The 23,693-nt window shown below is 31.2% G+C and overlaps 1 protein-coding gene and 2 non-coding genes across 3 annotated transcripts; 2 read left to right on the top strand and 1 right to left on the bottom strand.

The window, feature by feature from the left end:
• Positions 1-14,612: 14,612 nt before the first annotated feature.
• NAC084 (NAC domain containing protein 84) lies at positions 14,613-16,587 on the bottom strand. Its single transcript, XM_022039925.2, has 3 exons — positions 16,195-16,587; positions 15,662-15,930; positions 14,613-15,035 (listed from the first exon to the last, which is right to left on the bottom strand). Exons 1-3 carry the CDS (start codon positions 16,379-16,381, stop codon positions 14,694-14,696), a joined length of 798 nt encoding a protein of 265 aa, XP_021895617.1. The 5' UTR covers positions 16,382-16,587; the 3' UTR covers positions 14,613-14,693.
• Positions 16,588-20,142: 3,555 nt separating this feature from the next.
• On the top strand, positions 20,143-20,215 carry TRNAE-CUC (transfer RNA glutamic acid (anticodon CUC)). Its single transcript has one exon. It is a non-coding gene; the product is annotated as a tRNA-Glu (tRNA).
• An 84-nt stretch (positions 20,216-20,299) lies between these two features.
• TRNAE-CUC (transfer RNA glutamic acid (anticodon CUC)) lies at positions 20,300-20,372 on the top strand. The gene has a single exon. It is a non-coding gene; the product is annotated as a tRNA-Glu (tRNA).
• The last annotated feature ends 3,321 nt before the right edge of the window (positions 20,373-23,693 follow it).

The raw sequence follows: 23,693 nt of genomic DNA, 5'->3' as shown, positions 1-23,693 counted from the left end.
GAAGTTTGCATTCAAGAGATTCTAGTAGTCCGGGACTTCCTGAATGTGTTTTCTGAAGAACAACCCGGACTGCCAGTGGATAAAAAAGTTGAGTTCACCGTACATCTTCAGCTTGACACCCAACCTATCTCAATTGCCAATTACTGTATTAGTCGTGTTGATACGGAAGAATTAAGGAAACAAATCAATGAGTTGCAGGATAATGGGTTTATCCAACATAGTGTGTCTCCTTGGGGTGCTGGATCACATTTGTAAGAAAATGGGATAAGACGTTAAAATTATGTATTGACTACAGGTGATTGAACAAAGTCACGATCAAGAACAAATATCCCCTCTCCAGAATTGATGACCTTTTTGACCAGTTGCAGGGTGTTCAAGTCTTTTCCAAGATAGACCTGCATTCGGATTACCATCAGGAAGGATCAAGGCAGAGGATATTCCCAAGACAGCCTTCAAAACTAGGTACAGACATTATGAGTTTTTAGTCGTGTCATATGGATTAACCAATGCACCAATTATTTTTATAGACTTGATAAGTAGAGTTTTCAGATAATTCTTGGATCAGTTTGTCATTGTGTTTATCGATAATATCTTGATCTATTCAAAGAGCAGAGAGGAAAACGTCCACCACCTAATTAAGGTTTTGTATGTTCTCAGAGAAAAAAAAATTGTATGCAAAATTTAGCTAGTGTGGGTCGAGCAGACTACCTTTCTAGGACACATCATATCAAGGCATGGAGTATCAGTGAATCTTGAAAAAGTTAAACCAATACTCGGTTGAGAGAAATTGGCCTCAATTAAGGATATTCATAGTTTTCTAGGAATGACAAGTTATTACCGCAGGTTTGTAGAAAGATTTTCTAACCTAACCACTCATTTGACCAGGCTCACAAAGAAGAATGTTAAGTTTGAATGGAACGAGAATTGCAAAATAAACTTTACAGAACTCAAGAAGTGGTTGACTACTACACTCGTGCTGACTTTACCGAGTGGAACATAAGAATATACAATGTATAATGATGTCTCATACCTGAGGTTGGGCTGTATTTTGATGTAGTATGGGAAAGTCATAGCCTATGGGTTCAAATAGTTGAAGAGTCATAAAAAGAATTACCTCCCCCCCCCCCTGACTTGGAATTGGCTGCCATTATCCACACCTTGAAGACTTGACATTATTATTTGTATGGGAAGCCTTTTGAGATTTACACAAAACATAAGAGTTTGAAGCATATATTCACTCAGAGAGATCTCAATATGCGTCAGAGGCATTGGATAGAGCTCCTCAAGAACTATGATTGCAATATTTTGTATCATCTGGGTAAGGATAATGTGGTAGCTGACGTGCTCAGCAGAAAAATGCAGGTATATTTACTCACTTAATAATTTCTGAATGCAGGGTAATAAGGGCTACACAACAGATATGGTTTCAGGATTTAAAGAGGGTTACATGTTTGGCCAACCTGACTGTTCAATCCAAATTCATCCAAAGAATAAAGAAAGCCCAATTAACCAATTCTACCATAGCAGCTCTCAAGAAAGATGTGGAACAAGGAGTAAATTAAGAATTTCAAGTCTCTGCTAATGGGTTGCTCACGTTTCAGGACAGGATGTGTGTTTCAGATGATAGTGAACTGAAACAGGGCATCATGACATAGGTTTAGAACTTAAAGTTTCTCATACATCCCACAAGTACAAAAATGTATCAAAATATGTGGCCTTAGTTTTAGTGGAACGGGATAAAAAAAGAGATAGTCGACTTTGTCTCCAAGTGCCTGATATGTCAATAGGTTAAGGTAGAGCATCAAAGCTCAGGTGGGCTACTTCAGCCATTATCGATCATAGAGTGGAAGTGAAAACATATCACAATGGATTTCGTGACATGGTTGTCTAAATCACACTCAGAACATGATACTATCTGGGTAATTGTTGACCGGCTCACCAAGTTCTCTCACTTCTTTACTATCAAGATGATTGACCCATTAGACAAGTTAGCAAAAATCTATATCTGGGAGATAGTCAGACTACATTGAGTCTCGATAACAGTGGTATCCGACAGAGACTCCAGGTTTACTTCTCAGTTTTAGTCTGGTTTTCAGCAAGTCATGAAAACGAAACTGTCCCTTAGCACCGCATTCCACCCTCAGACCGATGGACAATCAGAGAGGACGATTCCTACCTTGGAAGATATAGTCCGAGCTTGTGTTCTAGATTTCGAGGGCCGTTGGGATGATCACCTACCTTTAATAGAGTTTGCCTATAATAACAACTATCAAACAAGTATGAGGTGTTATATGGCCGACCCTGTAGGTCGCCAATCTGCTAGAAAGAGGTGGGTGATAGAAAATTATTTGCCTCAGATCTCGTGAAGGAGACTACTAACAAGATAGTTAAGACTATGAAGAACATTTGGATAGCTCCAAATAAGCAAAAGAGTTATGCGGACACCCGAAGGAGGGATTTAGAATTTGAGAAAGGGGATCAGGTGTTTCTTAATATCATCCATTTCAAGAGAATCAGTAGGTTTGGTAAGAGAAAGAAATAAAATTCTCAGTTCATTAGGCTATTTGAAATCTTAGATATGATTGGTACGTCCGCTTACAGACCAGCATTACCTTTAGAACTATCCAGAGTCCATAATGTGTTTCATGTGTTCATATTGCGCAAGCATAACCCGGACCTCTCACACATCCTATCCCACGAGCACCTTTCACTCCAGGAGAATCTATCTTATGAGGAGGTACCGATATGCATTGTAGGCATAAAGAACAGAGTACTTCGCATCAGAGAAATTTTTTTTGTCAAGGTCTTTTAGCATAATCGTACTCAGGAAGAGGTCACTTGAGAACTAGAATCAAACTTCAGAGCTCAGTACCCCCACATATTTGACTGAGTAAGAGGGTAACAAATTTGAGGGACCAAATTTTTTTTAAGGGGTTAGATTTATAATACTCGGACCCGAAAATAAGTCTGAAATTATTTTTTTAAAGTATATATACAATTAATTTAATTTTATTTAAATTATTGAGAAAAATATATTAGAGATGAAATTAAAAATAATTTTTTAAAAAAATGGTAAAATTTTGAATCAGTTGGTGTTTTTAAAAGAAAACTTAAAAATAACAGGTAAAATCCTAAAAATGAGAAATTTGACCACGTGAGACGGCCCAATCAGCAGTCACAATAAACTAAAGCACGTCACATGGCAAGATACATTGACATCGATGCCACACGGGCAATCTGCGTGCCTGGCAATCCGACAGTCTCGATCATGTCCCACGCGCACAAGCGGCTAAGATGCATTCCCTTTTTAGGCGCGATCGAACGGACGAGATCAATCTCAATGAACGGTCCAGATTCGACCACACAATCGACCTAAATAGGCAACGATAAGACGACTCTTCTCGCTACAAGTTAGCACAAACGGACGGTCCAGATTTATACGAGATAGGTATTTAAACATCACATCTTAAGAAACCTAACTCTAACCACACATGCCCTCGTTAGAGAAGAAGAATCAGACGCTGGAGAAGGAGACCGATCCTTGGCCGGCGCCGCACCAGAGCCATCACCGACTACCAAAAAAAAGGTAAAAACAATTTCTACCCACTCGAAATTCGATTTTGAGTCTCCTTATAGCCATATTAGAGCAAAAAAGACGACCGGTGAACTTGAAATCGATGGCAAAGCCCGATGGAGTCACCGCCACCAAAACCCTAAAACCCCTTTGATGAGGCCCTTCTTGTTTCCCGTTTAACATAATTTTTTGACCATTGTGTTCATCGTCCTTCTCTATACAGGTTGGCAAAAGAAGAAAACGCAGCTGTGAAAGAGAACTGATAAAGCCGTTGCACCCGAAGACTCCCCACCGATAGGTTCGGTTTCTTTCAATTTTCTAGCCAACCAAGATCCCTTAACATGTTTTCTGAAGGGATACGTGCAAAACTTGCCAAAACTGACCAAAATTGGACAAAATAGGCCATGCCGAGGTGAACTGCCGTCATGGGCTACGGAGCTTGCGTCACCGTACCGGAACCCTAAAATTGGCTGAAAAAGTGTTTTCAACAACGATTTTGAATTTTTTGGTATTTTTAGGTATGTGACGAGTATTTTGATTCCTCCAGTAAAAATTCAAGAAACTCATGATCCATTAGGAGGCGTAGTAGATAGTACGACATTTCAAAACATCGATCTAGGTAAGGATATCTCATCCTATTCTCTGTTACGATAAATTGAGGCTTAATTATGGATAATTTTGTGTTTTGTGAAAATTAAAAAAACTCTATAATTAAAGATCACTAGTGGATGTAGAACCAGTTAGTTCATATTTGTCCTGATTCTCTGTATGTTATCTTGTACTACTTAAACTTTTTACTATTATATTGTGTGTATTTAAATTGATAGTTTTTTTTTGTCTTCACAATTATTTGGTTATTTGGTTCCTCCTGCATTATTTATTCGGTATTCTGGTTATTTGGTTATTCGGTCATGCTAAACTATATCGTTTGCTTAGATGTCGTTTGAATTAATCTGTAATTATGAAATGAGATGTTGGTATGCGTTGGTGGTTGTTTCAATAATAAGAATCTATTTAAATGGAAGCTTGTTGGGTATCCTTAGAAAAGATGGACATACTCGGTGCATAGAAAACCCTACCATAGACATTACCTCAGTCGGACGGAGCTGAAAAATCCCATACCAGAAAGGTTTTGGGAAATATGATTTACGCTCATGCCGGACGGGGTATCGAGGCGATGGTGTTTCTAGCACCCCTTACCGGACAGGGTATAGGATCGGTCGGGTTAATTGTCAAATCTTGATACTGAGTTCATGAGTAGAGAGATATCCCTATAAGCTTCCAGAGGTCCTAGTAAGTAGGTTAAAAAAGAAGAATTACTGATCCTATGCATGAAAATGAAATATCATTTAGATATTTATTTTCATAAGTTAATTTTGAAAAAAAATTGTAACGGTAAATATCATATAGAACATTTTAAAGTTAAATATATTTTCTTAATGTAATGGCTTCATTAGTTATTTTTTTATTTTTACCAGTATTCGTTTTTCCATATCAGTTATTAGTGTGATATTCTTACTGAGTTAGTATATATCATCATTTTATTAATCATTTCAGAACAATAAGATAAAGATTCAGATTCCGATCAGTAATAGGATTATGAGTAGTTCACATCTCGGACTTCCTTCAAGTGCTAGTGAAGATTATTTCTAGGATATCTATTTATTAATTTTTTAATTATCTTTTATCTTTATGAACTAACGTAGAAGGAACATTCACGTAATTTTATTGAATAGTTTAATTTATTGTGTAAAAAATATAAATATTAACATTACTTCATTTAAAATATAAATTCATTTTTTTTGGATTCCGAGTTATTACAAACTATTACTTTATCCTATTTATATGGATTGTTGAATTAATTATTGGACGAAAAGAAATTGGTATTAATAGTCAAATCTCATAATCTAGAAAGCTTAATCTTTCTTGATTTATGGGTTGGGAATAATAAATGTCAATTTAATTCCGTTTAATTAAGTTTAAACTGCAATTAAATTAAATTAGAGACGGGTATGAACAGATATGTTAATCTAATATATAAATCCAGTAAAAATATAAATATATACTATATTTACGTATAAAAAAATATTTACTTCTTATGGGTAAGATTTTTTAACCCCTTGTTTTTTTAGTTTTAAAAAAATTATAAAATATTTAAATAATTATTTAAAACTTAATTAAAAACTAAAATTTAATTAAAACCTTCAATTTGGTAGTTGAGAAATTTAATTAAAAATACAAATAAATGTAGAGAGAGAGAGAGAGAGAGAGAGAGGAGACCAAGTAAAGCCTGATGAACGTGCGTGTGTATATATACGTGTATATATAGGCTTTTATGATACTTTTATATTTTAAAATTATTTTAATTTAATTATTCTGATTCCAAACCCACTTCCACAAGAAAACTGTCTATCCGGTCGGCAGGTTTGTTGCTCTAGATTCATTTTCTATGGCACATATTGACAAACATCAACTCACTCTCCTCGTATACATATTATATATATATATATATATTATCCTACAAATAATTTTTTATTTTTTTATTTTAAATGTCTATAATTTATAAAATTTACCATTTATTTTTATGTTGACCCAAAATATAATTTTTGGGAACCAACAGGCTTAAAATATAATTTTTAAGTGGGTTATTATTCTAATTCCAATTTATAACATAGATTTAAATTTCGAGAATTAATTAGAGTAAAATTATAAAGATATTATACTAATAACTATATCATATTTTACTTAATATATTTATATTTTAAATTTTAATTATAAATAAAGATATTGACAGACATGGCTTGGTATATATTAATAAGGTCAAAAATTCTATGAGAAAGTCAATTATGTCGTTCTAATTTTGACATTAATAACAAGAAGGATATATATATATATACACACGCACACATATATATATATTTCCAAGCAAGAAGGGAATTAACTTTGTAATGACGTATAAAACAAACATGCTCATCATGTCCATCAAATGTGAATGCTAGTTTTTGTAACGTAACCTCAAAGTAATTTTTAAGACTAACTTACACCATATATATATATATATATTTAATCAAAGTGCATTGCACAATCTATAGTTGTTATTATTATTTTTTTCTTAGCGAGATTTTACGTTTGAAAAAAGAAATTCATTGTAAATAAAGTATCTAATTAAAATATATATTGAAATCGGAGGCACATTTAAGATTTTTCAAAAATAATTTAGTACTGAAAAAATAATTAGAATTTTTATTACTGACGGCCATAATTATTATAATACTCAGATCTAAAATTTAATTCGAGAATTAATTTTCGTGTTATAAAAATAATTAAAACCATTAATTTAATTAATTTTATTAAATTATTTAAGAAAAATAAGTTAGAGACGTAATTGAAAATAATTTTAGTAAAAATGGGTCAAATTTTGATTTTAGTGAATATTTTTAAAAGAAAAAATAGAAACATGGGGGGTCAAAATGTAAAAAAAAAATTCAATCACGTAGGATAGTCATCAGCACCGACGAATCAGAGCACGCCGCGTGGCAAAATACCCTAACGTCAGCACCGTTCGAGAAGCTTCGCGGGTGATCCGCATGCCTAGTAATCCGACGGCCCAGATTCGATCACGTGCACGTGAACGATTCAGATGCATTCTCTCCTTAGACGTGATTGGACGGACGAGATCAATCGCGATAAACGGCTCAGATTCACCCACACAATCGGCCTAAATAGGCAACGACCAGACGACTCATCTCGCTCTACGTCAACGCGAATGGAGGGACCAGATCAACGCAGAGTGAGTATATAAATACTGTGTCATAAGGAAACCCTAACCCTAGCCATCCTTCCCTCATCGGAGAAGAAGGACCAACCGCCGGAGAGGATAGCAACCCCCGGCCAATGCTACACCGAAGTCACCGTCGACCGCCAGAAAAGATAAAATTATCTCCAACCCGCTTATAATTCGATTCTGAGTCTCACTATGATTATATCGGAGCAAAAGGGACAATGGGTGAGCCGAAAATTGTAAACAATGTATAGCAGAGCTGCCATAGTCGAAACTCTAAAACCCCTCAAATGAGCCCATTTCTGTTTCCTGTTTCACAAAATTTTTCTACCATTGTGTTCACTGTCCTTTTCTGTGCAACTTAACCGAACAAGAAACCCTAGCCACGAAGGAAAACCAACGGAGCCGCCGCACCCAGAGACCCCCCCGTTGGTAAATTTAGTTTTTGTGATTTTTCGGTCAACCAAAGCCCCATAATGTATTTTTTTTACAGTGATACATGTAAAACAAGCTAGGCTGAGTCAAACCGTCGGCATGGGCAGCGAAGCCGGTGCCGGAACACGGCAGCAGCGCTGTACCAGAACCTTAAAATTGACCAGAAAAGATTTTCGACACCGATTTTGTTTATATACCGTCAACATTAATGTAGTTTAATTGATCCGTGAATGTGATATGAGATATTTGTATGAGTCTGTTGGTTATTTATTATGAGAATCTTTATGTGAAAGAGTTACTAGATACCTAGGGAAAGGTCGGACAGGCCTGGTATATAAGGAACCCTACCGTGAACGTTATCTCAGTCGAACTGAGTTAAACAGTCCCTTACCGAGAAGATTTAACAGATATAGTTCACCCTAATACCGAACAGGGTACGGGGACGGTCGGTTAATTGTTAAAATTGGATATTAGATTCACGAGTAGAGGAGACACTCTTATGGACCTCAAATGATACCAGTAAGCAGGTAAGAAATGAAAGTTATTATTTCTCATTCTCTTATGTGTGAAAGTGAAAAGTGATATGGACATGCGTCTTTATAGGTTGTTTTTAAAAAACTCGTTACGGTAAGTACAAAATAAATGATCTTCTTTATATTAAATGAATTTACTCAAATTAAGTGCTCTATTAGTTATTTTATGATTTTTATCAATCTTTAGTTTTCCGTATCTGTAATTAGTGTGATATTCTTACTAGGTTAGTGTAGCTCACCATTTCCTTAACTATTTCATATCAAGAGGATCAATATCTAGATTTTGATCAGCAAAAAAATTGTGAGTAGTTCACTATCCAGACTTCCTTCAAGTGTTAGTGAAGGTTATTTTAGGATATTTAGTTATTTGTTTTTTGTTTCATTTCTTTAATTTTCATTTATCTTTTAAAAGGGACATTCTCGTAATCCTATTGGACATTCAAAATTATTGTATAAGAAATGAACGGTCCAGATTCGTTTCATCTTTAAATGCGATCGTATTGTTAAGATCAAATCGTGATAAACGGTGCATATTCATTTTCTCTTTAAACACGATAGGACAGTCCAGATCAAACGTGATGAACGACCCAGATTTAAGGAAGACAGGTATAAATATCTTACTTCACACTGAATCCTAACCCTAGCCGTCAGCCCCCCACTGGAGAAGAAGAACCAGTCGCTGGAGAAGAGAGCCGACTATCACCACACCGGGGCAACATCCGACCGCTAAAAAAGATAGAACTTCTCTCATTCGCTCGAAATTTAATTTTGAACACCTCCATAGCCAAATCGGAGCAAAATGACTGACGAATGAGACAGAAACTGTAGGTAAAATCCGGCGACACTACCGCAGAAAAAACTAAAAATTACCTCTGATAAGCCCCTTATCGATTCTTGTTTCATGTGTTTTTTCCACCGTTGTATTCACCATTCTATTTTTCACAGATTGACTAAAGAAAAATTTCCAACCGCAAAGGTGAGCTGGCAGAGCCGCCGCACCGGAAAACTCTGCCGCTTATAAGTTTTTTTTCGATTTTTTTCAGCCAACCGAGATCCCTTAACATGTTTTCTCGCAAGGATGAGTATAAACTGACCAAAATCAGCTAAAATCGGCTGAAAATAGCCAGTTCGAGACAAACCACCATTACAGGTGATGGTGCCATTGCCGGAGCACGACAGTGCCACTATTCTGGAATTCTGAAATTGGCCGAAAAAGGTTTTTAATAGTATTTTGGATTTTTTAGGGTATTTCTAGGTACTTGAAGCGTGTTTTATTCTCTGAATAAAAATTCAAAAAATTCGGGGACTGCTAGTAGACGCAGTTGAAAGTTTAGCATTTTATACACCGATTCGGGTAAGAATCTCTCATCTTATTCTCTATTATGGACTTAAAGTCTAATTATAAATAATACGGCATTTAATAATTTAAAAAATTTTGATGATTAATTACAGTTTACTAATAGAGGCGGAACTGGTTAATTATTATTGTTTGTCCTATTTTAGCTGATTGGTTGATTTTACAATTTTAAAAGCATGATAATACACTGAAATTGGTAAAATAATTTGGTTATATTTTTTTGATGCATGTATTGCTTGTCTTGCGTGATTTATAGTTAAATTGTGAAATTGAAAATTAAATGTAAAAAAAAAATTACTTGTTTAAGTGAATGAACGAATTGTAGGCTTACTAGATATCATGTAAGATGGTGAATGGATCGGATACATAGGAAACCCTACCGTGAACATCGCCTCATGCCGGACGGATTATCGAGAATTGATATTTTTGGTGTTCATACTGGGTATGAGAACGGTCCGTTTCACCCTCATACCAGACGAGATATTGAGGGATGATATTTTTAGCGCTCATACTGGACGGGGTATAGGGACGACCGATTAGTTGAAAATGTTGAATAATGGTTCACCTGTAGTGGAGATATCTCTATAGACCCCCATAGAAACCAATAGGCAGATAAAAAAAGAAAGTTGTTATTCTTACTTACTTGAATATGAGATTATGATATTGTTCGTATAGGTCGTTTTTGAAAATCTCGTTATGGAAACAATAAATTATTTTATTTATGATAAATGAATTTACCTAAATTAAGACCTGCATTAGTTATTTTTATGATTTTTATCAACATTCATTTCTGTATTGGTGAGTAGTGTGATATTCTTACTTAGCTAGTGTACCTCACCCTTTCATTAACTATTTTAGATTAAGATGATCAAGATCCAGATCTCAATCAATAAGGGGATTGTGAGTAGTTCACCACCTGTACCCCCTTCAAAGGGTAGTGAAGGTTGTCATAAGATACTTAATTGTTTACTTTTCATTTATTTCTTGATTTTTCGCTTGTTCTTTTAGAATGCCCTATTGGGGATTCTAAATTATTGTGTGAGGAATGTAAACTATAACTCTATTATTTTACTTCAACATTCAATTTATAATTTATTTCCTTTCAAGTAGGCCGCTACATATTCTTAATTTATAGTTCAATAATCTTATCAACTTATCTGGTTATTTTGTTTATATACCGTCAGCACTAATGTAGTTTAATTGATATGTGAATGTGGTATGAGATATTGGTATAAGTTTGTTAGTTATTTATTATGAGAATCTTTATGTGAAAGAGTTACTAGATACCTAAGGAAATGGCGGACGGGTCTGGTACAGAGGAAACCTTACCGTGAACGTTATCTCAGTCGAACAAGGCTAGAAAGTCCCTTACCGAGAAGATTTGGGAGATATGATTCACCTATATACCAAATGGAGTATGGATACGGCCTATTAATTGTTAAAATTGGATATTATGTTCACAAGTATGGAGGACACCCCTATGGACCCCCAGGTGTATCAGCAAGCAGGTAAGAAAGGAAAGTTATTGTTTCTTGTTCTCTTATGTATGAAAATGAAAAGTTATATGGACATGCGTCTTCATAGATTATTTTTGAAAAACTTGTTACGATAAGTATGGAATAAACGATCTTCTTTATATTAAATGAATTTACTCAAATTAAGTGCTCTATTAGTTGTTTTATGATTTTTATCAGTTTTTAGTTTTTTATATATGTGATTAGTGTGATATTCTTACTAGAGTAGTGTAACTCACCCTTTCATTAACTATTTCATATCAAGATGACTAAGATCCAGATTCCGATCAACAAGAGATTTATGAGTAGTTCAATATCCAGACTCCCTTCAAGTGTTAGTGAAGATTGTCCCAGGATGTTTAGTTATTCATTTTTCATTTTATTTTTTTTTAATTTTTATTTGTCTTTTAGAATAGACATTCCCGTAATTCTATTGGGCATTCAAAATTATTATGTAAAGAATGTAAACCTTAACTTTATTAATCGATTTCGCATTAAATTTTTGAATTTTTTTCCTTTTAAGTTCCAGACCTTTACATATCGGTATTCATATGTTGATTTTTAAAAAACTCGTAACGGTGAGTATGGAATAAACAGTTTTCTTCATGATAAATGAATTTACTTAAATTAAAAGATTCATGAGTTGTTTTGTAATTTTTACTAACATTTATTTTTTGTGTCAATGATTAGCGTGATATTCTTAATGGGATAGTGTAACTTACCATTCTATTAATAATTTAAGATCAAGAGGATTATGATCTAGATTCCGATCAACAAAAAGGTTGTGAGTGGTTAATCTCTCAAACCCCTTCAAAAGCTAGTAGAGATTAAACCCGTATAACATTTATCTATTTGTTTTAAATTATTTATTTTATACTTTTTACGAATCACTGTAGTAGGGATATTTTCGTAGTTTTTTGGGTATTCTAATTTACTGTGTAATGAATATTAATTTTAATATTATTATTCGTTTTCGTATTTAAATTATAAATTTATTTTTTTTAAGTTATATAATTTTACAATTATTATATATATTTTTTAAATAAAATTTTAGAAAATAAAAAAATAATAATAATAAATTGTGGGTTCAAGAGTTTTTTTCTTTTTGGATTTACCTCATTTGTCTCAATTTTTTATTGTTTTGTTTAAGTTAATAAATCTTAATTAATCTTAGGGCAATTCATCAAACCAAACATAGAAAATGGTGAGCCTTTATTAATTTTCCTTGATATCCAAAATCCAAATTGATGCTTTATAGGAAATCTCAAACACTCCTAGGCTTCCTAGCTTAGAACACATTAATTACTAGGTTTAAAATAGTAATAATCTCATTAAAATTTATTTTAATCTAATTACTATAATCTTATAAATATATAAGTGAGATAAGTTTATAATTCTACAAATAGATTATTATTATTATTATGTGTATTTATATGTTTAAAAATAAATATTATATTAAGAAATATATTTTGTATGAAAACTTATATATTAAATTGAGTGTCATTTGTATATCAATAATAAAAATAAACAAAATACATAATTAATACTTTAAATTGATACCCTTATATAGTCAGTGAATGATTAATCAAAAATAGGCACAAGATAGTTAATTAAAAGAGTAATTAATTATTTTATTTGCAAATTTACTACCTAATAATTTTTAATTCTTAGACTTTTGTGCACGTATTAATGTTATAATATATATATATATACACGAAAATATGTAATGACTATATTTTATTATATTTCCTCTAGGCAAGACACGTTCTTGAATTGTGAATAAATAAATAAAAAAAAAGACATGAATGTCTCTCTTGATTGGTTTTATTGGCTGACAAAAAGAATCTTATTTGCCGTATCCATGCCTCTTAGCAATTATAAAACCTTTCTTTTAATTTCATTTCCCAACAACCATTCTTTATCACATTTTATTTATATATATTTAAAATTATAAAGTTTTTAGTCCAACTTAATCTTTAAAATCCCACATAATTAAATATTATTTATTATCGATTTATAAAACATTCATAAAAATAATAATTTTTGCAGATATTCATTTCATCCAGTAATTAACAAAATTTAATTATTATAATTTTATTAAATTAAATATTATATATTGATTCCTGTTCATTCATAAAATATTAATAAAATAATAAATTAAATACTAATATTCAAAGCACTAGAGTGTTGTGAGGTTGTTATTATCACGAATATTTATTATTAATAATTACATAAATTATTGAAAACATTAATTGTATGGAATCAATTTCAATGCAACAACACAACTGTAAGACAACAAAGAGATCAGAACCACTTTAATTTTTTTTTTTAATTTGGATTTTTATTAAAAATAATATAATCAACCAAAAGTCTTTTTTTAAAAAAAAAAAATCAAAATAAATAAAAGTTTTGAAAATATTTTTCTTGGAGAGTATTGAGTTCTGATTTAGTGATAAATATAGAACAGGAATCAATTTTTTTAAAAAAAAAAAATTAATTATTTTAAGTCCCATCATTTAAAATAAAATATAGTTAATTACATTTTATATCTTGTTCAAAAATTCAGTTTTCATCTACTTTTTAATTAAAATAAAATTTAAAATAATGTATTTTAAATATTAAAATAATTAAAAAATCAATTTAAACCTCTAAATATAATTTAATAATTTTATTTTTGCTTTAAAAATGAATATAAATTATATATAAACGTTAGGAACAAAATTATAACCAAAAATTAAAAATTAAAAACCAAACATTTCATACACTAATTTAATAATTTATAAAAAAATTTGTAATAATATAATAAAATATATTTAAAAAATCATTTGAGTGTCATACATAGAAATTATTCTATTCTTTTCCAAAAGTCATATGATTAGATACTATGCATAATAATCTCCCTTTATTTTTTATTGCTTTGGATGCCAATTCATATATATATATATATATACTTGTAAATAAAATTATATTCTTTTAATGTATACATATAATTATTAAAATCAACATTGGATATCTGACTTTTTGTCCAAAAAAAATCATTTGCCTTTTGATAATAAAAGCTTAGATTCTGAGGAGTAATAAGTGCCACCTCTTTTCCACTCACCATCATTATTATTTTCAAATTTCTTAAAATTAATTAATAATTTTAAATAATTAATTATTGTACCATCACAATAAGCTGAAATCTTAAACATAATTAATTTTAATTTGTAACTATCTTATCATATTTTTTAGGTACTTTAATTTTTCTTGTCGAATTTTCTTTGAAAAATTAATTTTTTACGTGGTACATTGATGACCCATATAAGGATTTTACAGTAATTAGTTGATTTAATATATATATATATATATGTATATATGTATATGTACATATGACAATTTTGCTTGCAAAGCACAATTTTTCAGCTTCATAAAAGAGTAAATCAATTAACTGCCTTTTTTCCTTCTAAATTAATTTCTCAATAATTGCTATTTTTTTTTCTCAGCACAAGTTGATAATTTAATTTGAAGTACAGAAACTGAAGAACTGATGAGCTGTAGTACTGCTATTTTCTTCTTGGTCTAATGCCTCAGAGAAACAATCTTCAGTGGCTCCATTAATGGAGCTTGGTGAAGAAGGCGGTGGAGGACCAAAATGATCAGAGCTATCTTGTACTGTAAAATCAATACATATACTATTTCTACATATACTACTAACCGACTTCCTAGCTTCTTCTTCCTCCTGCTTCTTCTTCCAGCTGCATCTACATGGAAGATTGCTTCCATGGCTTCTTCTGGCTTTTCTCTTCCTTTGAAACACACAGTAAACCGACCAATCATCTTCATGTTTCTTCTCAGACATCTGCTTGAAATTGAATCAAAAATTCAGATAAGCGAAACCCATTAACCAAATTCAACAGAAAAATGAAAAAGAATCTCCTTCATGCATGTACAAAATCACAGTCTTGAAAGTTAATCCACGTTGATACACAAGCTTATGTTGATAGAAGATTATGAATTGAGAACTGTCTCATCATTTTTATGTAAAATTAATTCTTATAACATAAATAGATTTCGGATATTAAAACTCTAGCATTCATTCATATATCAAGTGATTGTTTTTAGAAAATTATCGATAACGAAATTAAGTCACTTCCGGTTTATTGGCATCCGAAAATTTTCACCTCGAAATATTGGCAAAGGGACAATATCACTCTCATAGGTACCTCTACTTCAAACAAAACAATTTTTAGAGTATAAAATATGACAACAAATATCTCATTTAATTCCCATAACTTATGCAACATCAATTAATATGTTGTCTAACCAAAACTTAGGCGACATCAATTATAATGTCATCTAACATTAGCCAATTCTGACAAAAATTTAAAAGTTACTAATCACATTTACGATAATTTTTTGGTTGTCTATGTTCTCGAGCAGCTTGATTGAATAACCATTGGAGAAAGGAATAGTTTGAGATAGTACCTGGGTTGTAGGAGGAATCGAAAGGCGGTATTCGTGCATGATCCAGCGGGTTTTGGTGGCATGAGGATGATCATGAGAAGTCTTCTTCTTCTTCTTCTTGGATTCATAGAAGGCCAGAGATTTTCTACTCCCTAAAATCTGGTTGGTCCCGGAAGAAGCTACAATTTTCTTCTCCTTCCCAATTGGCTTCCAGTAACCAGACCCACTTCCATTAATCCCCATTGTTGAACCCTTGCTAAAGAAATACCTGTTCTTCTCCTTCATGTCACCTATACATTTCAACCAATTACTCATCTTCATATTCAACTTCATATACATATACATATATATATATATACACACACTTATAAAAGATCAGAAAGCTTCATCTTCAACGAATGATACAAGACCCAGAAAGAAGCCTCATACAATGCGGTTATGGCAACAACGCCAGAAACAAGATCCACATGTGCTCAAAGACATGCAAGACTGATTTATATAATATACATATACTATGTATATATTTATGCGCATATATATATATGTATATATACCTGGCAAGATCCAGGGATCAGTTGTGAACACATCAAACTCAGGGATGATCAGAGCAGGCAACGGGAAACCGAAAGCCTTTCTCTTCAAGTAATGAACAAGAAGCTCCTCTTCAGTAGGACGAAATCTGTATCCAATCGGTAATCTGATTCCTCCGTTAACAACAAAAATCGAGCTTGATCTCTCCATTAATTCCTTCTTTTTCTTGTTTTACAAATTCGTCAATTTACTTTCATAAACTCTGTAAATCAAAATTTTCACATCTGCGTTCAGCTCAATTGAGGAAAAAGAAAATAACCCATGATGAATTTTCAGAATGGTTATGGAGTTTTCATGAGAAACAAACAGAAAATAAAAATAGAAACGAGAAAATAAAGGTGGAATATTTTGCGGGAAGAAGGAAGAAGTGTGCGGTTATATATATAGAGGATGGAAGAAAATAAGAAATTCCAAAGAAATCCCGAGACTCCTTTTATGACTCCAAACTCTTGAATTTCGTTGACCTTTTATCTTTTTGAAAAATAAAAAAATAAAAAAAATTTGGGTTTTTTAATTTGACGGGTCGTTTATTAATTCTTACACGCTTGGTGCAAGAAAGGCAACGCTGCTTTCGGTTTCCGGTCAAAGTATGACAGGCGCACGTGTCACATCGAGCCCCACGTGCCCCTCGTTTTGGTTTAAACGAAAACACAAGATGGATGAGTTTGGGAAGATCACTTCTTCTATCCCTGTTTCCAACTTGGGGGCATAATTTATTGGGAAATAATATTTATTTTTTTATTATTTAAATTATATACATATTAATTTTACAAAAAATATAATTTATTTTAAATCCGTGATTTTTTGTTTTTTTAAAAAAATATAAACTAAATAATGATTAATACAATTTTAGGTACAATATTGATCAATTAATGATTAATTAACTATGATTTATCAATATAAAGTGTTGACACTATGAAGTATTTTAACAGTAAAAATATTTTCTTATTAATTTTTTGTAAATTGAAATTAAATTCATTTTTTTAACAATTTAGAAAAAATAATTATCTATGAAGACTAATTATTGTAAGATAATCCATATGATTTTAGATTTCCAAAACATATCTTGATGATGTTAAGAAGAAGCAATATGGGTGATGATGATGATCACGTCATCATCATGATCATCATCAGATAAGTATACGGAATTGCAATTAGTGGTGATCAATCAACTTTTGTAAATAGTATGTACGTTGATTCATACTTCTTGCCTAACAATTAGGGCCACACCCACATCTATATATATATACACACACAAATAATTTTTTTTAAAATAATTAAAAAATCATAAGTTAAAATTTTACTAAAATTATAGAATTTGTTATTATTTGATTATATTATGATATTTAATTCAGTAAAAATTAATAATCATATTTTAGTAATTAGGATAGTTATATAATTTTTTTTTTATTTAGAAAAAGTTGATTTGAAAATCTCTTTTAAAATTCTTGAAAAGCACAACCATCAAGACGTTTTTTTTTTTTTTTTTTTTTTTTGCTTTTAAAAACAAAACACATCGTTTTGGTCAATTTCACGGAGAAAAGTCAAACACCGAATTAAATGAATTTGAATAAAATAATCAAAGTTGTTGAGGTTCATTTTCTCCATCTAGCTGACAGATTCTCTCAATCAATGGCTAAGATCTTCCCAAATTGCATTTTATTATGACACAAAATGTTTATTTTATTAAAAAAATATAATTAAGTTGTTAAAAATTTAATTAAATTTAGTTAACACAAATTTCTTAATAAATTATTAAATTAAATATTGTAAATTAATTATGGTTTAATGAAATTCAAATACAAAGATATTAAGTATTAAACCACCATATTGACTTGTAAGCCAATTTGTTTAAGTACTTATTGAGATACAAATTTGAGATTATGAATGTTTTCCATTATCCATAAGGTTTAGTTTGGTCAAAAGTTACTTTATTTCTATTCAATTTTTAAATTTTAGTTACTTGATGTATAACAAATCTATTATAACTTACATATTTATACAAAATATTTGTATTTACGTTTTCACCTTGAGAGAAAAATTACAAAATATTTTAATTTAAACTTAATATAAAATTAACTTTAAATTATAGTAGCATTTTGATGTATCACATACATATTATATTAGATTTTCATTTCTATCTATAAATTAAAATTAAACCAAACTTATTGTAATATGATTATATGTTATAGTAATTAAAGTAGACAAATCATCAAGCATCTGAATTATTTATATACCAGCAGAATTTATACCCCTAATATTGCATATATAGTAAATAAATATATTTATTCCAAATTGTTATGACCTAAGGGATTGATTCTTGAATCTGATCCCACTATTAATTTGTTAGTTGCAAAAATAATTTATAGATATCTTATTTTTTTCAAGAAAAATAAAAAGTTAGTTTGAATTTTTAATTTGTTGTTAGCATATCAACTAAAATAATATAATTGTAAAAAAATGATATATTTTTTTTTGATTACTACAACTCTAACAATACATCAATAAGTAAATAATTTTTAATTTATTTATATCTCACTAAAATCATCAAACATATTATTTTATGAACGTATTATGAGTTGATAGTGATTAATTTATAATGTTTCATTTAATTAGAACTTTAACTTATCTTATTAGCTTATTAGTAAGATTATAGCAATTAAGTTAAATTAAGTCGCAGCAAATATGTCAATTTTTTGAACGAAATAAATATTACGTAACAATTATATTTTATTTTTTTAGCATACTCGTAATAAATTAAAAATTTAAATTAATATTTATTTAAGAAAATATATTAATAGAGACCCAAGAAAAAGTTAACAAGATTAAGGGAGAAACAAGATCAAACATTTGGGTATTGTCACTAAATGATTCTCTTTCTTTGCTTTATTTTATGCCCAATTAATAAGATTCCAAATTGAAAAAAAAAACAATTAGATTTCTTGTTTTCAAAGAATTTAACTTTTTATCTTTAATTTCCCCCACATGAAATTGAATGGAGTACAATATTCAAATTAATTATAAGGTTGAGTTACAGAAGCATTTGACCTTGGAGATATTGTTTCCCCAAACATGGCACACTCTTCTTCTTCCTTACTCTACACTCCAATCATTTTGCATTCACATTTTTTGTACACCATCATTTTCCATTTCTCCTCGTTACCCACAAAACACCATTTTCAATTTGTCCTTCCAAGCAATCATATGCTTAAAATTATATGCATGTATTTATAGGAACAACGTTTAATTAATTAGGTGGTGGGTGGTTTGACCCATTTTCATGATTGGTGACACGGGTTGTAAGTATTATTATTATATGTTATTGTTAGGAGATTGTGTGTTTTCGTCATTAGATTGTCTTCTCGTTCAGGTATATGTGTCAATTAATTAACGAGAAAATATGTATTGAGAAATATATATATATGTAACTATACAATTAGCCAGTTTTCTGTCAGCTTGGTTCATTGATCCCATTGGTGAGGCCTATTTTTAAATTGAACTGAAACAGATGGGCCACCGGACTTCTAAGCCCACATCTCCCGTTTTATTGATGAACAATAACATAAATAGGCCCCCATTGTATTTGTATTTTTTTAATTTCTGTGCGGTTATTATTAAAAAAAAAAAAACTAAATATCTGTTACGGGTACGAATGGATTATAATTCTATATAATATACAAATTATGGTTAATTAAAATTAAATTTTATTTTTATGTTCTGAAATTTTGAATAGATAATATTTAAGAATTTTATCTTTATATATAATATATTTATATTTAATATTAATATTTTATTTTAATTTTTGTTTCAAAAGAGAAAATATCATGTTGCATTCTCGGTATTACCTGTATATATATACGTATAACTTGTTAAAAGATAAGTATTAATTTTCTAAGAAAAATATCACGAGATCCGTTGTAGTCTAGTTGGTCAGGATATTCGGCTCTCACCCGAAAGACCCGGGTTCAAGTCCCGGCAACGGAATTTTTCGTTTTAATTTTAAACATATTCGACATTTAACCCACTGGTTTAAGATAACTTAATAAAAGAAGCTCTCCCTCCATCAGGTCCGTTGTAGTCTAGTTGGTCAGGATATTCGGCTCTCACCCGAAAGACCCTGGTTCAAGTCCCAGCAACGGAATTTTTCGTTTTAATTTGCAGGGTCGGTGATGCAGTTGAGAGTCCAGATCTGGAGAACATGATTTTTAAACCAATTAGGATTTTTTTATTAATGATGATAATAAAATATTTATTCTTAGTGGTTGATGATGGGTTGATTGTAAATATAATTTAAATAAAAACTAATTATTTATTTCTTTTTAATGTATTTGGTTTTTCTTATAGAAATATAAAGTAATTATGGCAATTTTTATGTTCTTATTACAATTAAATTTTTATAAATTTATTGCTTTTTTTTTTAAAAAAAATGAAAATGAAAATGAAAATTTTGTGCTTATTAAATTTCATTAATCAATATAATCAATGAGTTAAAAACGGTGAGTATCATATTTCTATATATTATTAGGTTCCCCGACAACCCCTTAAATTGGCTAAGAAGACAAACCCAGGTCCTTAGGTGCATGAATTAACGGAGGAAGTAGGATAGATAAATATATATATATATATATATATATATATTATAAGTAAAATACAACCATATATCTCACTATACACATTTTGTATATAATAGTGAAATACTTCACGTATAATAAAAATAAAAGAATATTTGAAAAACCAAATAAAATTCTTCCTTCACTATCAAAAGCATTTTCTTCTGTTTTCTTTTTTATTTCAAAATTTTTACTGAATTTAAAATACCCAAACCCAATAATTATTTTTTAAAGAATAAAATGGATTAAAAATTAATTTGTCCAAAACACATGGTCTTAATATAAAGAATATAATTCACTTTAACGTGAATCTTCTAAAAATTAATACTCAAATTAAAATATCAAAAAAAAAAATTATAACCACATAATTTTAATATTTTCAAATTATAAATTAAAGAGAATATTAGGTATAAATGGGAGAATAAAACAGTCCAATTGTAAGAATATATTTCCAATAAACAAGAATAAAAAACGGGAAAGTTGAATACAAGAGGAATGAAAACATTTGCTTTTTGTTGGGAGATTATTGGTCACTCCTGCATAAAAGAAAAAAAAACATATATATATATATACATATTTTGTAAAAGGCCAAATTTTAATGAAACATAAATATTAAATTAATGAAATATAAGCAAAAGCAATTTAAGATTTAGGATTTATATTCTTTATACAGTAAATTATAATATCTAATAAATTTACGAGAATGTCTTTTAAATGAGATTAAAATAACAGAAATATAAATATAATTAAAAAATTATAGCCTCATCATTCGAGTGATTCTACCATAGGATATTGATGAAGAAAATTTATCTGTTGCGAAACATGCTACTCTTTCGGTTCAAAATGTCAACTGGTACCTCCTCATAGAGTATATTATCTTAGAGTGGAAGTGGCTCAAAAGACAAGACATGTGAGTGGTTCGAGTTATACTTACGTAGCATAGACACATGAAATACATTATGGACTCTAAATAGTTCTAGACGTAGTGCTAATCTGTAGGCAAATGTTCCAATCCTGTCCAAGATCTCAAACGGTCCGATAAATTGGGGATCCAACTTTTCTCTCTTTCCAAACCTGTTGATACCCTTAAAGGGGGTGACCTTAAGGAACATTCGATTGCCATTCTCAAATTCTAAATCTCTCTTTTGGGTGTCCACATAACTTTTCTGTCTACTCTGTGCTGTATGGATGTTCTTTTTGCTTTTAATTATTTTCACTATGGTCTCATCTATAAGGTCTGCGCCAATCAATTTTCTATCACCCACATTTTCTTAACAGATTGACAATCTATGAGGTTGGCCATACAATGCTTCATACGAAATCATGCCAATATTTGCTTGATAACTGTTATTATAGATAAACTCTATCAGGGGTAGGTGGTCGTTCCAATGCCCTCCGAAGTCTAGAACACAAACCCTGAGCATACCCTCAAGTATACAAATTATTCGTGTTAATTGTTCATCTGTTTGAAGGTGAAATGTTGTACTAAGGGATAATTTTGTCCCCATTGCTTGCTGAAAACTTGTCCATAACTGAGAGGTGAACCTGAAATCCCTGTCTGATACCACTGTCATCGGAACTCCATGTAGTCTGATTATCTCCTGAATATAGATTTTAGCTAGCTTGTCCAAGAGATCGGTCATTCTGATGGCCAAGAAAAGAGAGAATTTAGTGAGTCGGTCAACAGTTACCTAGATTGTGTCATGCCCCAAACGTGCCCTAGATAACCCTGTTATAAAATTCATAGTGATATGTTTCTATTTCCACTCCAAGATTGGTAATGACTGGAGTAGCCCGTTTGGGTGTTGATGTTCTGCCTTGACCTGTCGACATACAAGACACTTGTAGACATAATTTAATTTTTTTCTTTTCATCTCGTTCCATCAGAATCGAGATCGCATGTTTTGATACATCTTAGTACTTCTAGAATGCATGGTGAACCTTGAACTATGAGCCTCTGTCATGATATCTCTTTTCAGTTTAATGTCGTTTACACCATGTCCTGGAATCTGAGCAATCCATCGGCAGAGACTTAGAATTCTGAATTTAAACCTTTTCCTGTATCTGTAATGCTCCATTTTTTTTTCTTCAGTGGCATTGTCTCAAATAGATTAGTATACAGAACACTCGTATCTCATTTCAAATCAATCACACGCATAAAGAAAAAATACCGCAACCAATTGCTCAATTTCTAATAGAAATTTTTAACCGTAAGCGCATCAATACAGTAGATTACAAATTTCATAAATCTTTATTTTACATGCGATTTACATTGCTACCAACTACGTAAGTATCCCAATCTACCAGTAGTAAACCCTACTCCATTTTCTCTACGTACTAGGTTTGGAAACCGACAACTCCAATCCCAACTCCAGTCCTACTTCATATGTAAATAACAGAGAATGAGTATATATAACTCAATACAGTAAATTTAAATAAAAAGTATAGCATGGAAACCCAATTAAAAGCCTATTCTTTTATGTTTTCCCTTTCTGTTACCTTGGTCATGCTTTCTTCCTACCCACCCCCTGACATTGTCCCCTCGGCCCTGACTCGACCACTCACCTACACTGTTACCCTCATCCGTCACCAATATCGGCGACCATTCTTTACTTTTCCACCGTTCGACCCCTAGCTGGACACACACATACACCATTACTGTTTTCTTCCGTCACCAGCATCGGCGACTCAACCCGTTACCAATCTGGAAACTCCCAAGCATCACCACTATTGGTGACGACAACCAATATCGGCGTCCCCAACTCAATCACCTCTAAGGTAACCTCACCCCGTCCCTACTCAATATGCCCCGCATACACGCATACCTAACCCACATGCCAGGTATTCCAACA

The sequence above is a fragment of the Carica papaya genome, chromosome 1, assembly GCF_054855325.1.
Source record: "Carica papaya isolate Zhongbai chromosome 1, ASM5485532v1, whole genome shotgun sequence".
Lineage (NCBI taxonomy): Eukaryota > Viridiplantae > Streptophyta > Magnoliopsida > Brassicales > Caricaceae > Carica > Carica papaya.
The sequence above is the reverse complement of the archived record's forward strand: the minus strand, read 5'-3'. Positions and strand labels throughout refer to the sequence as shown.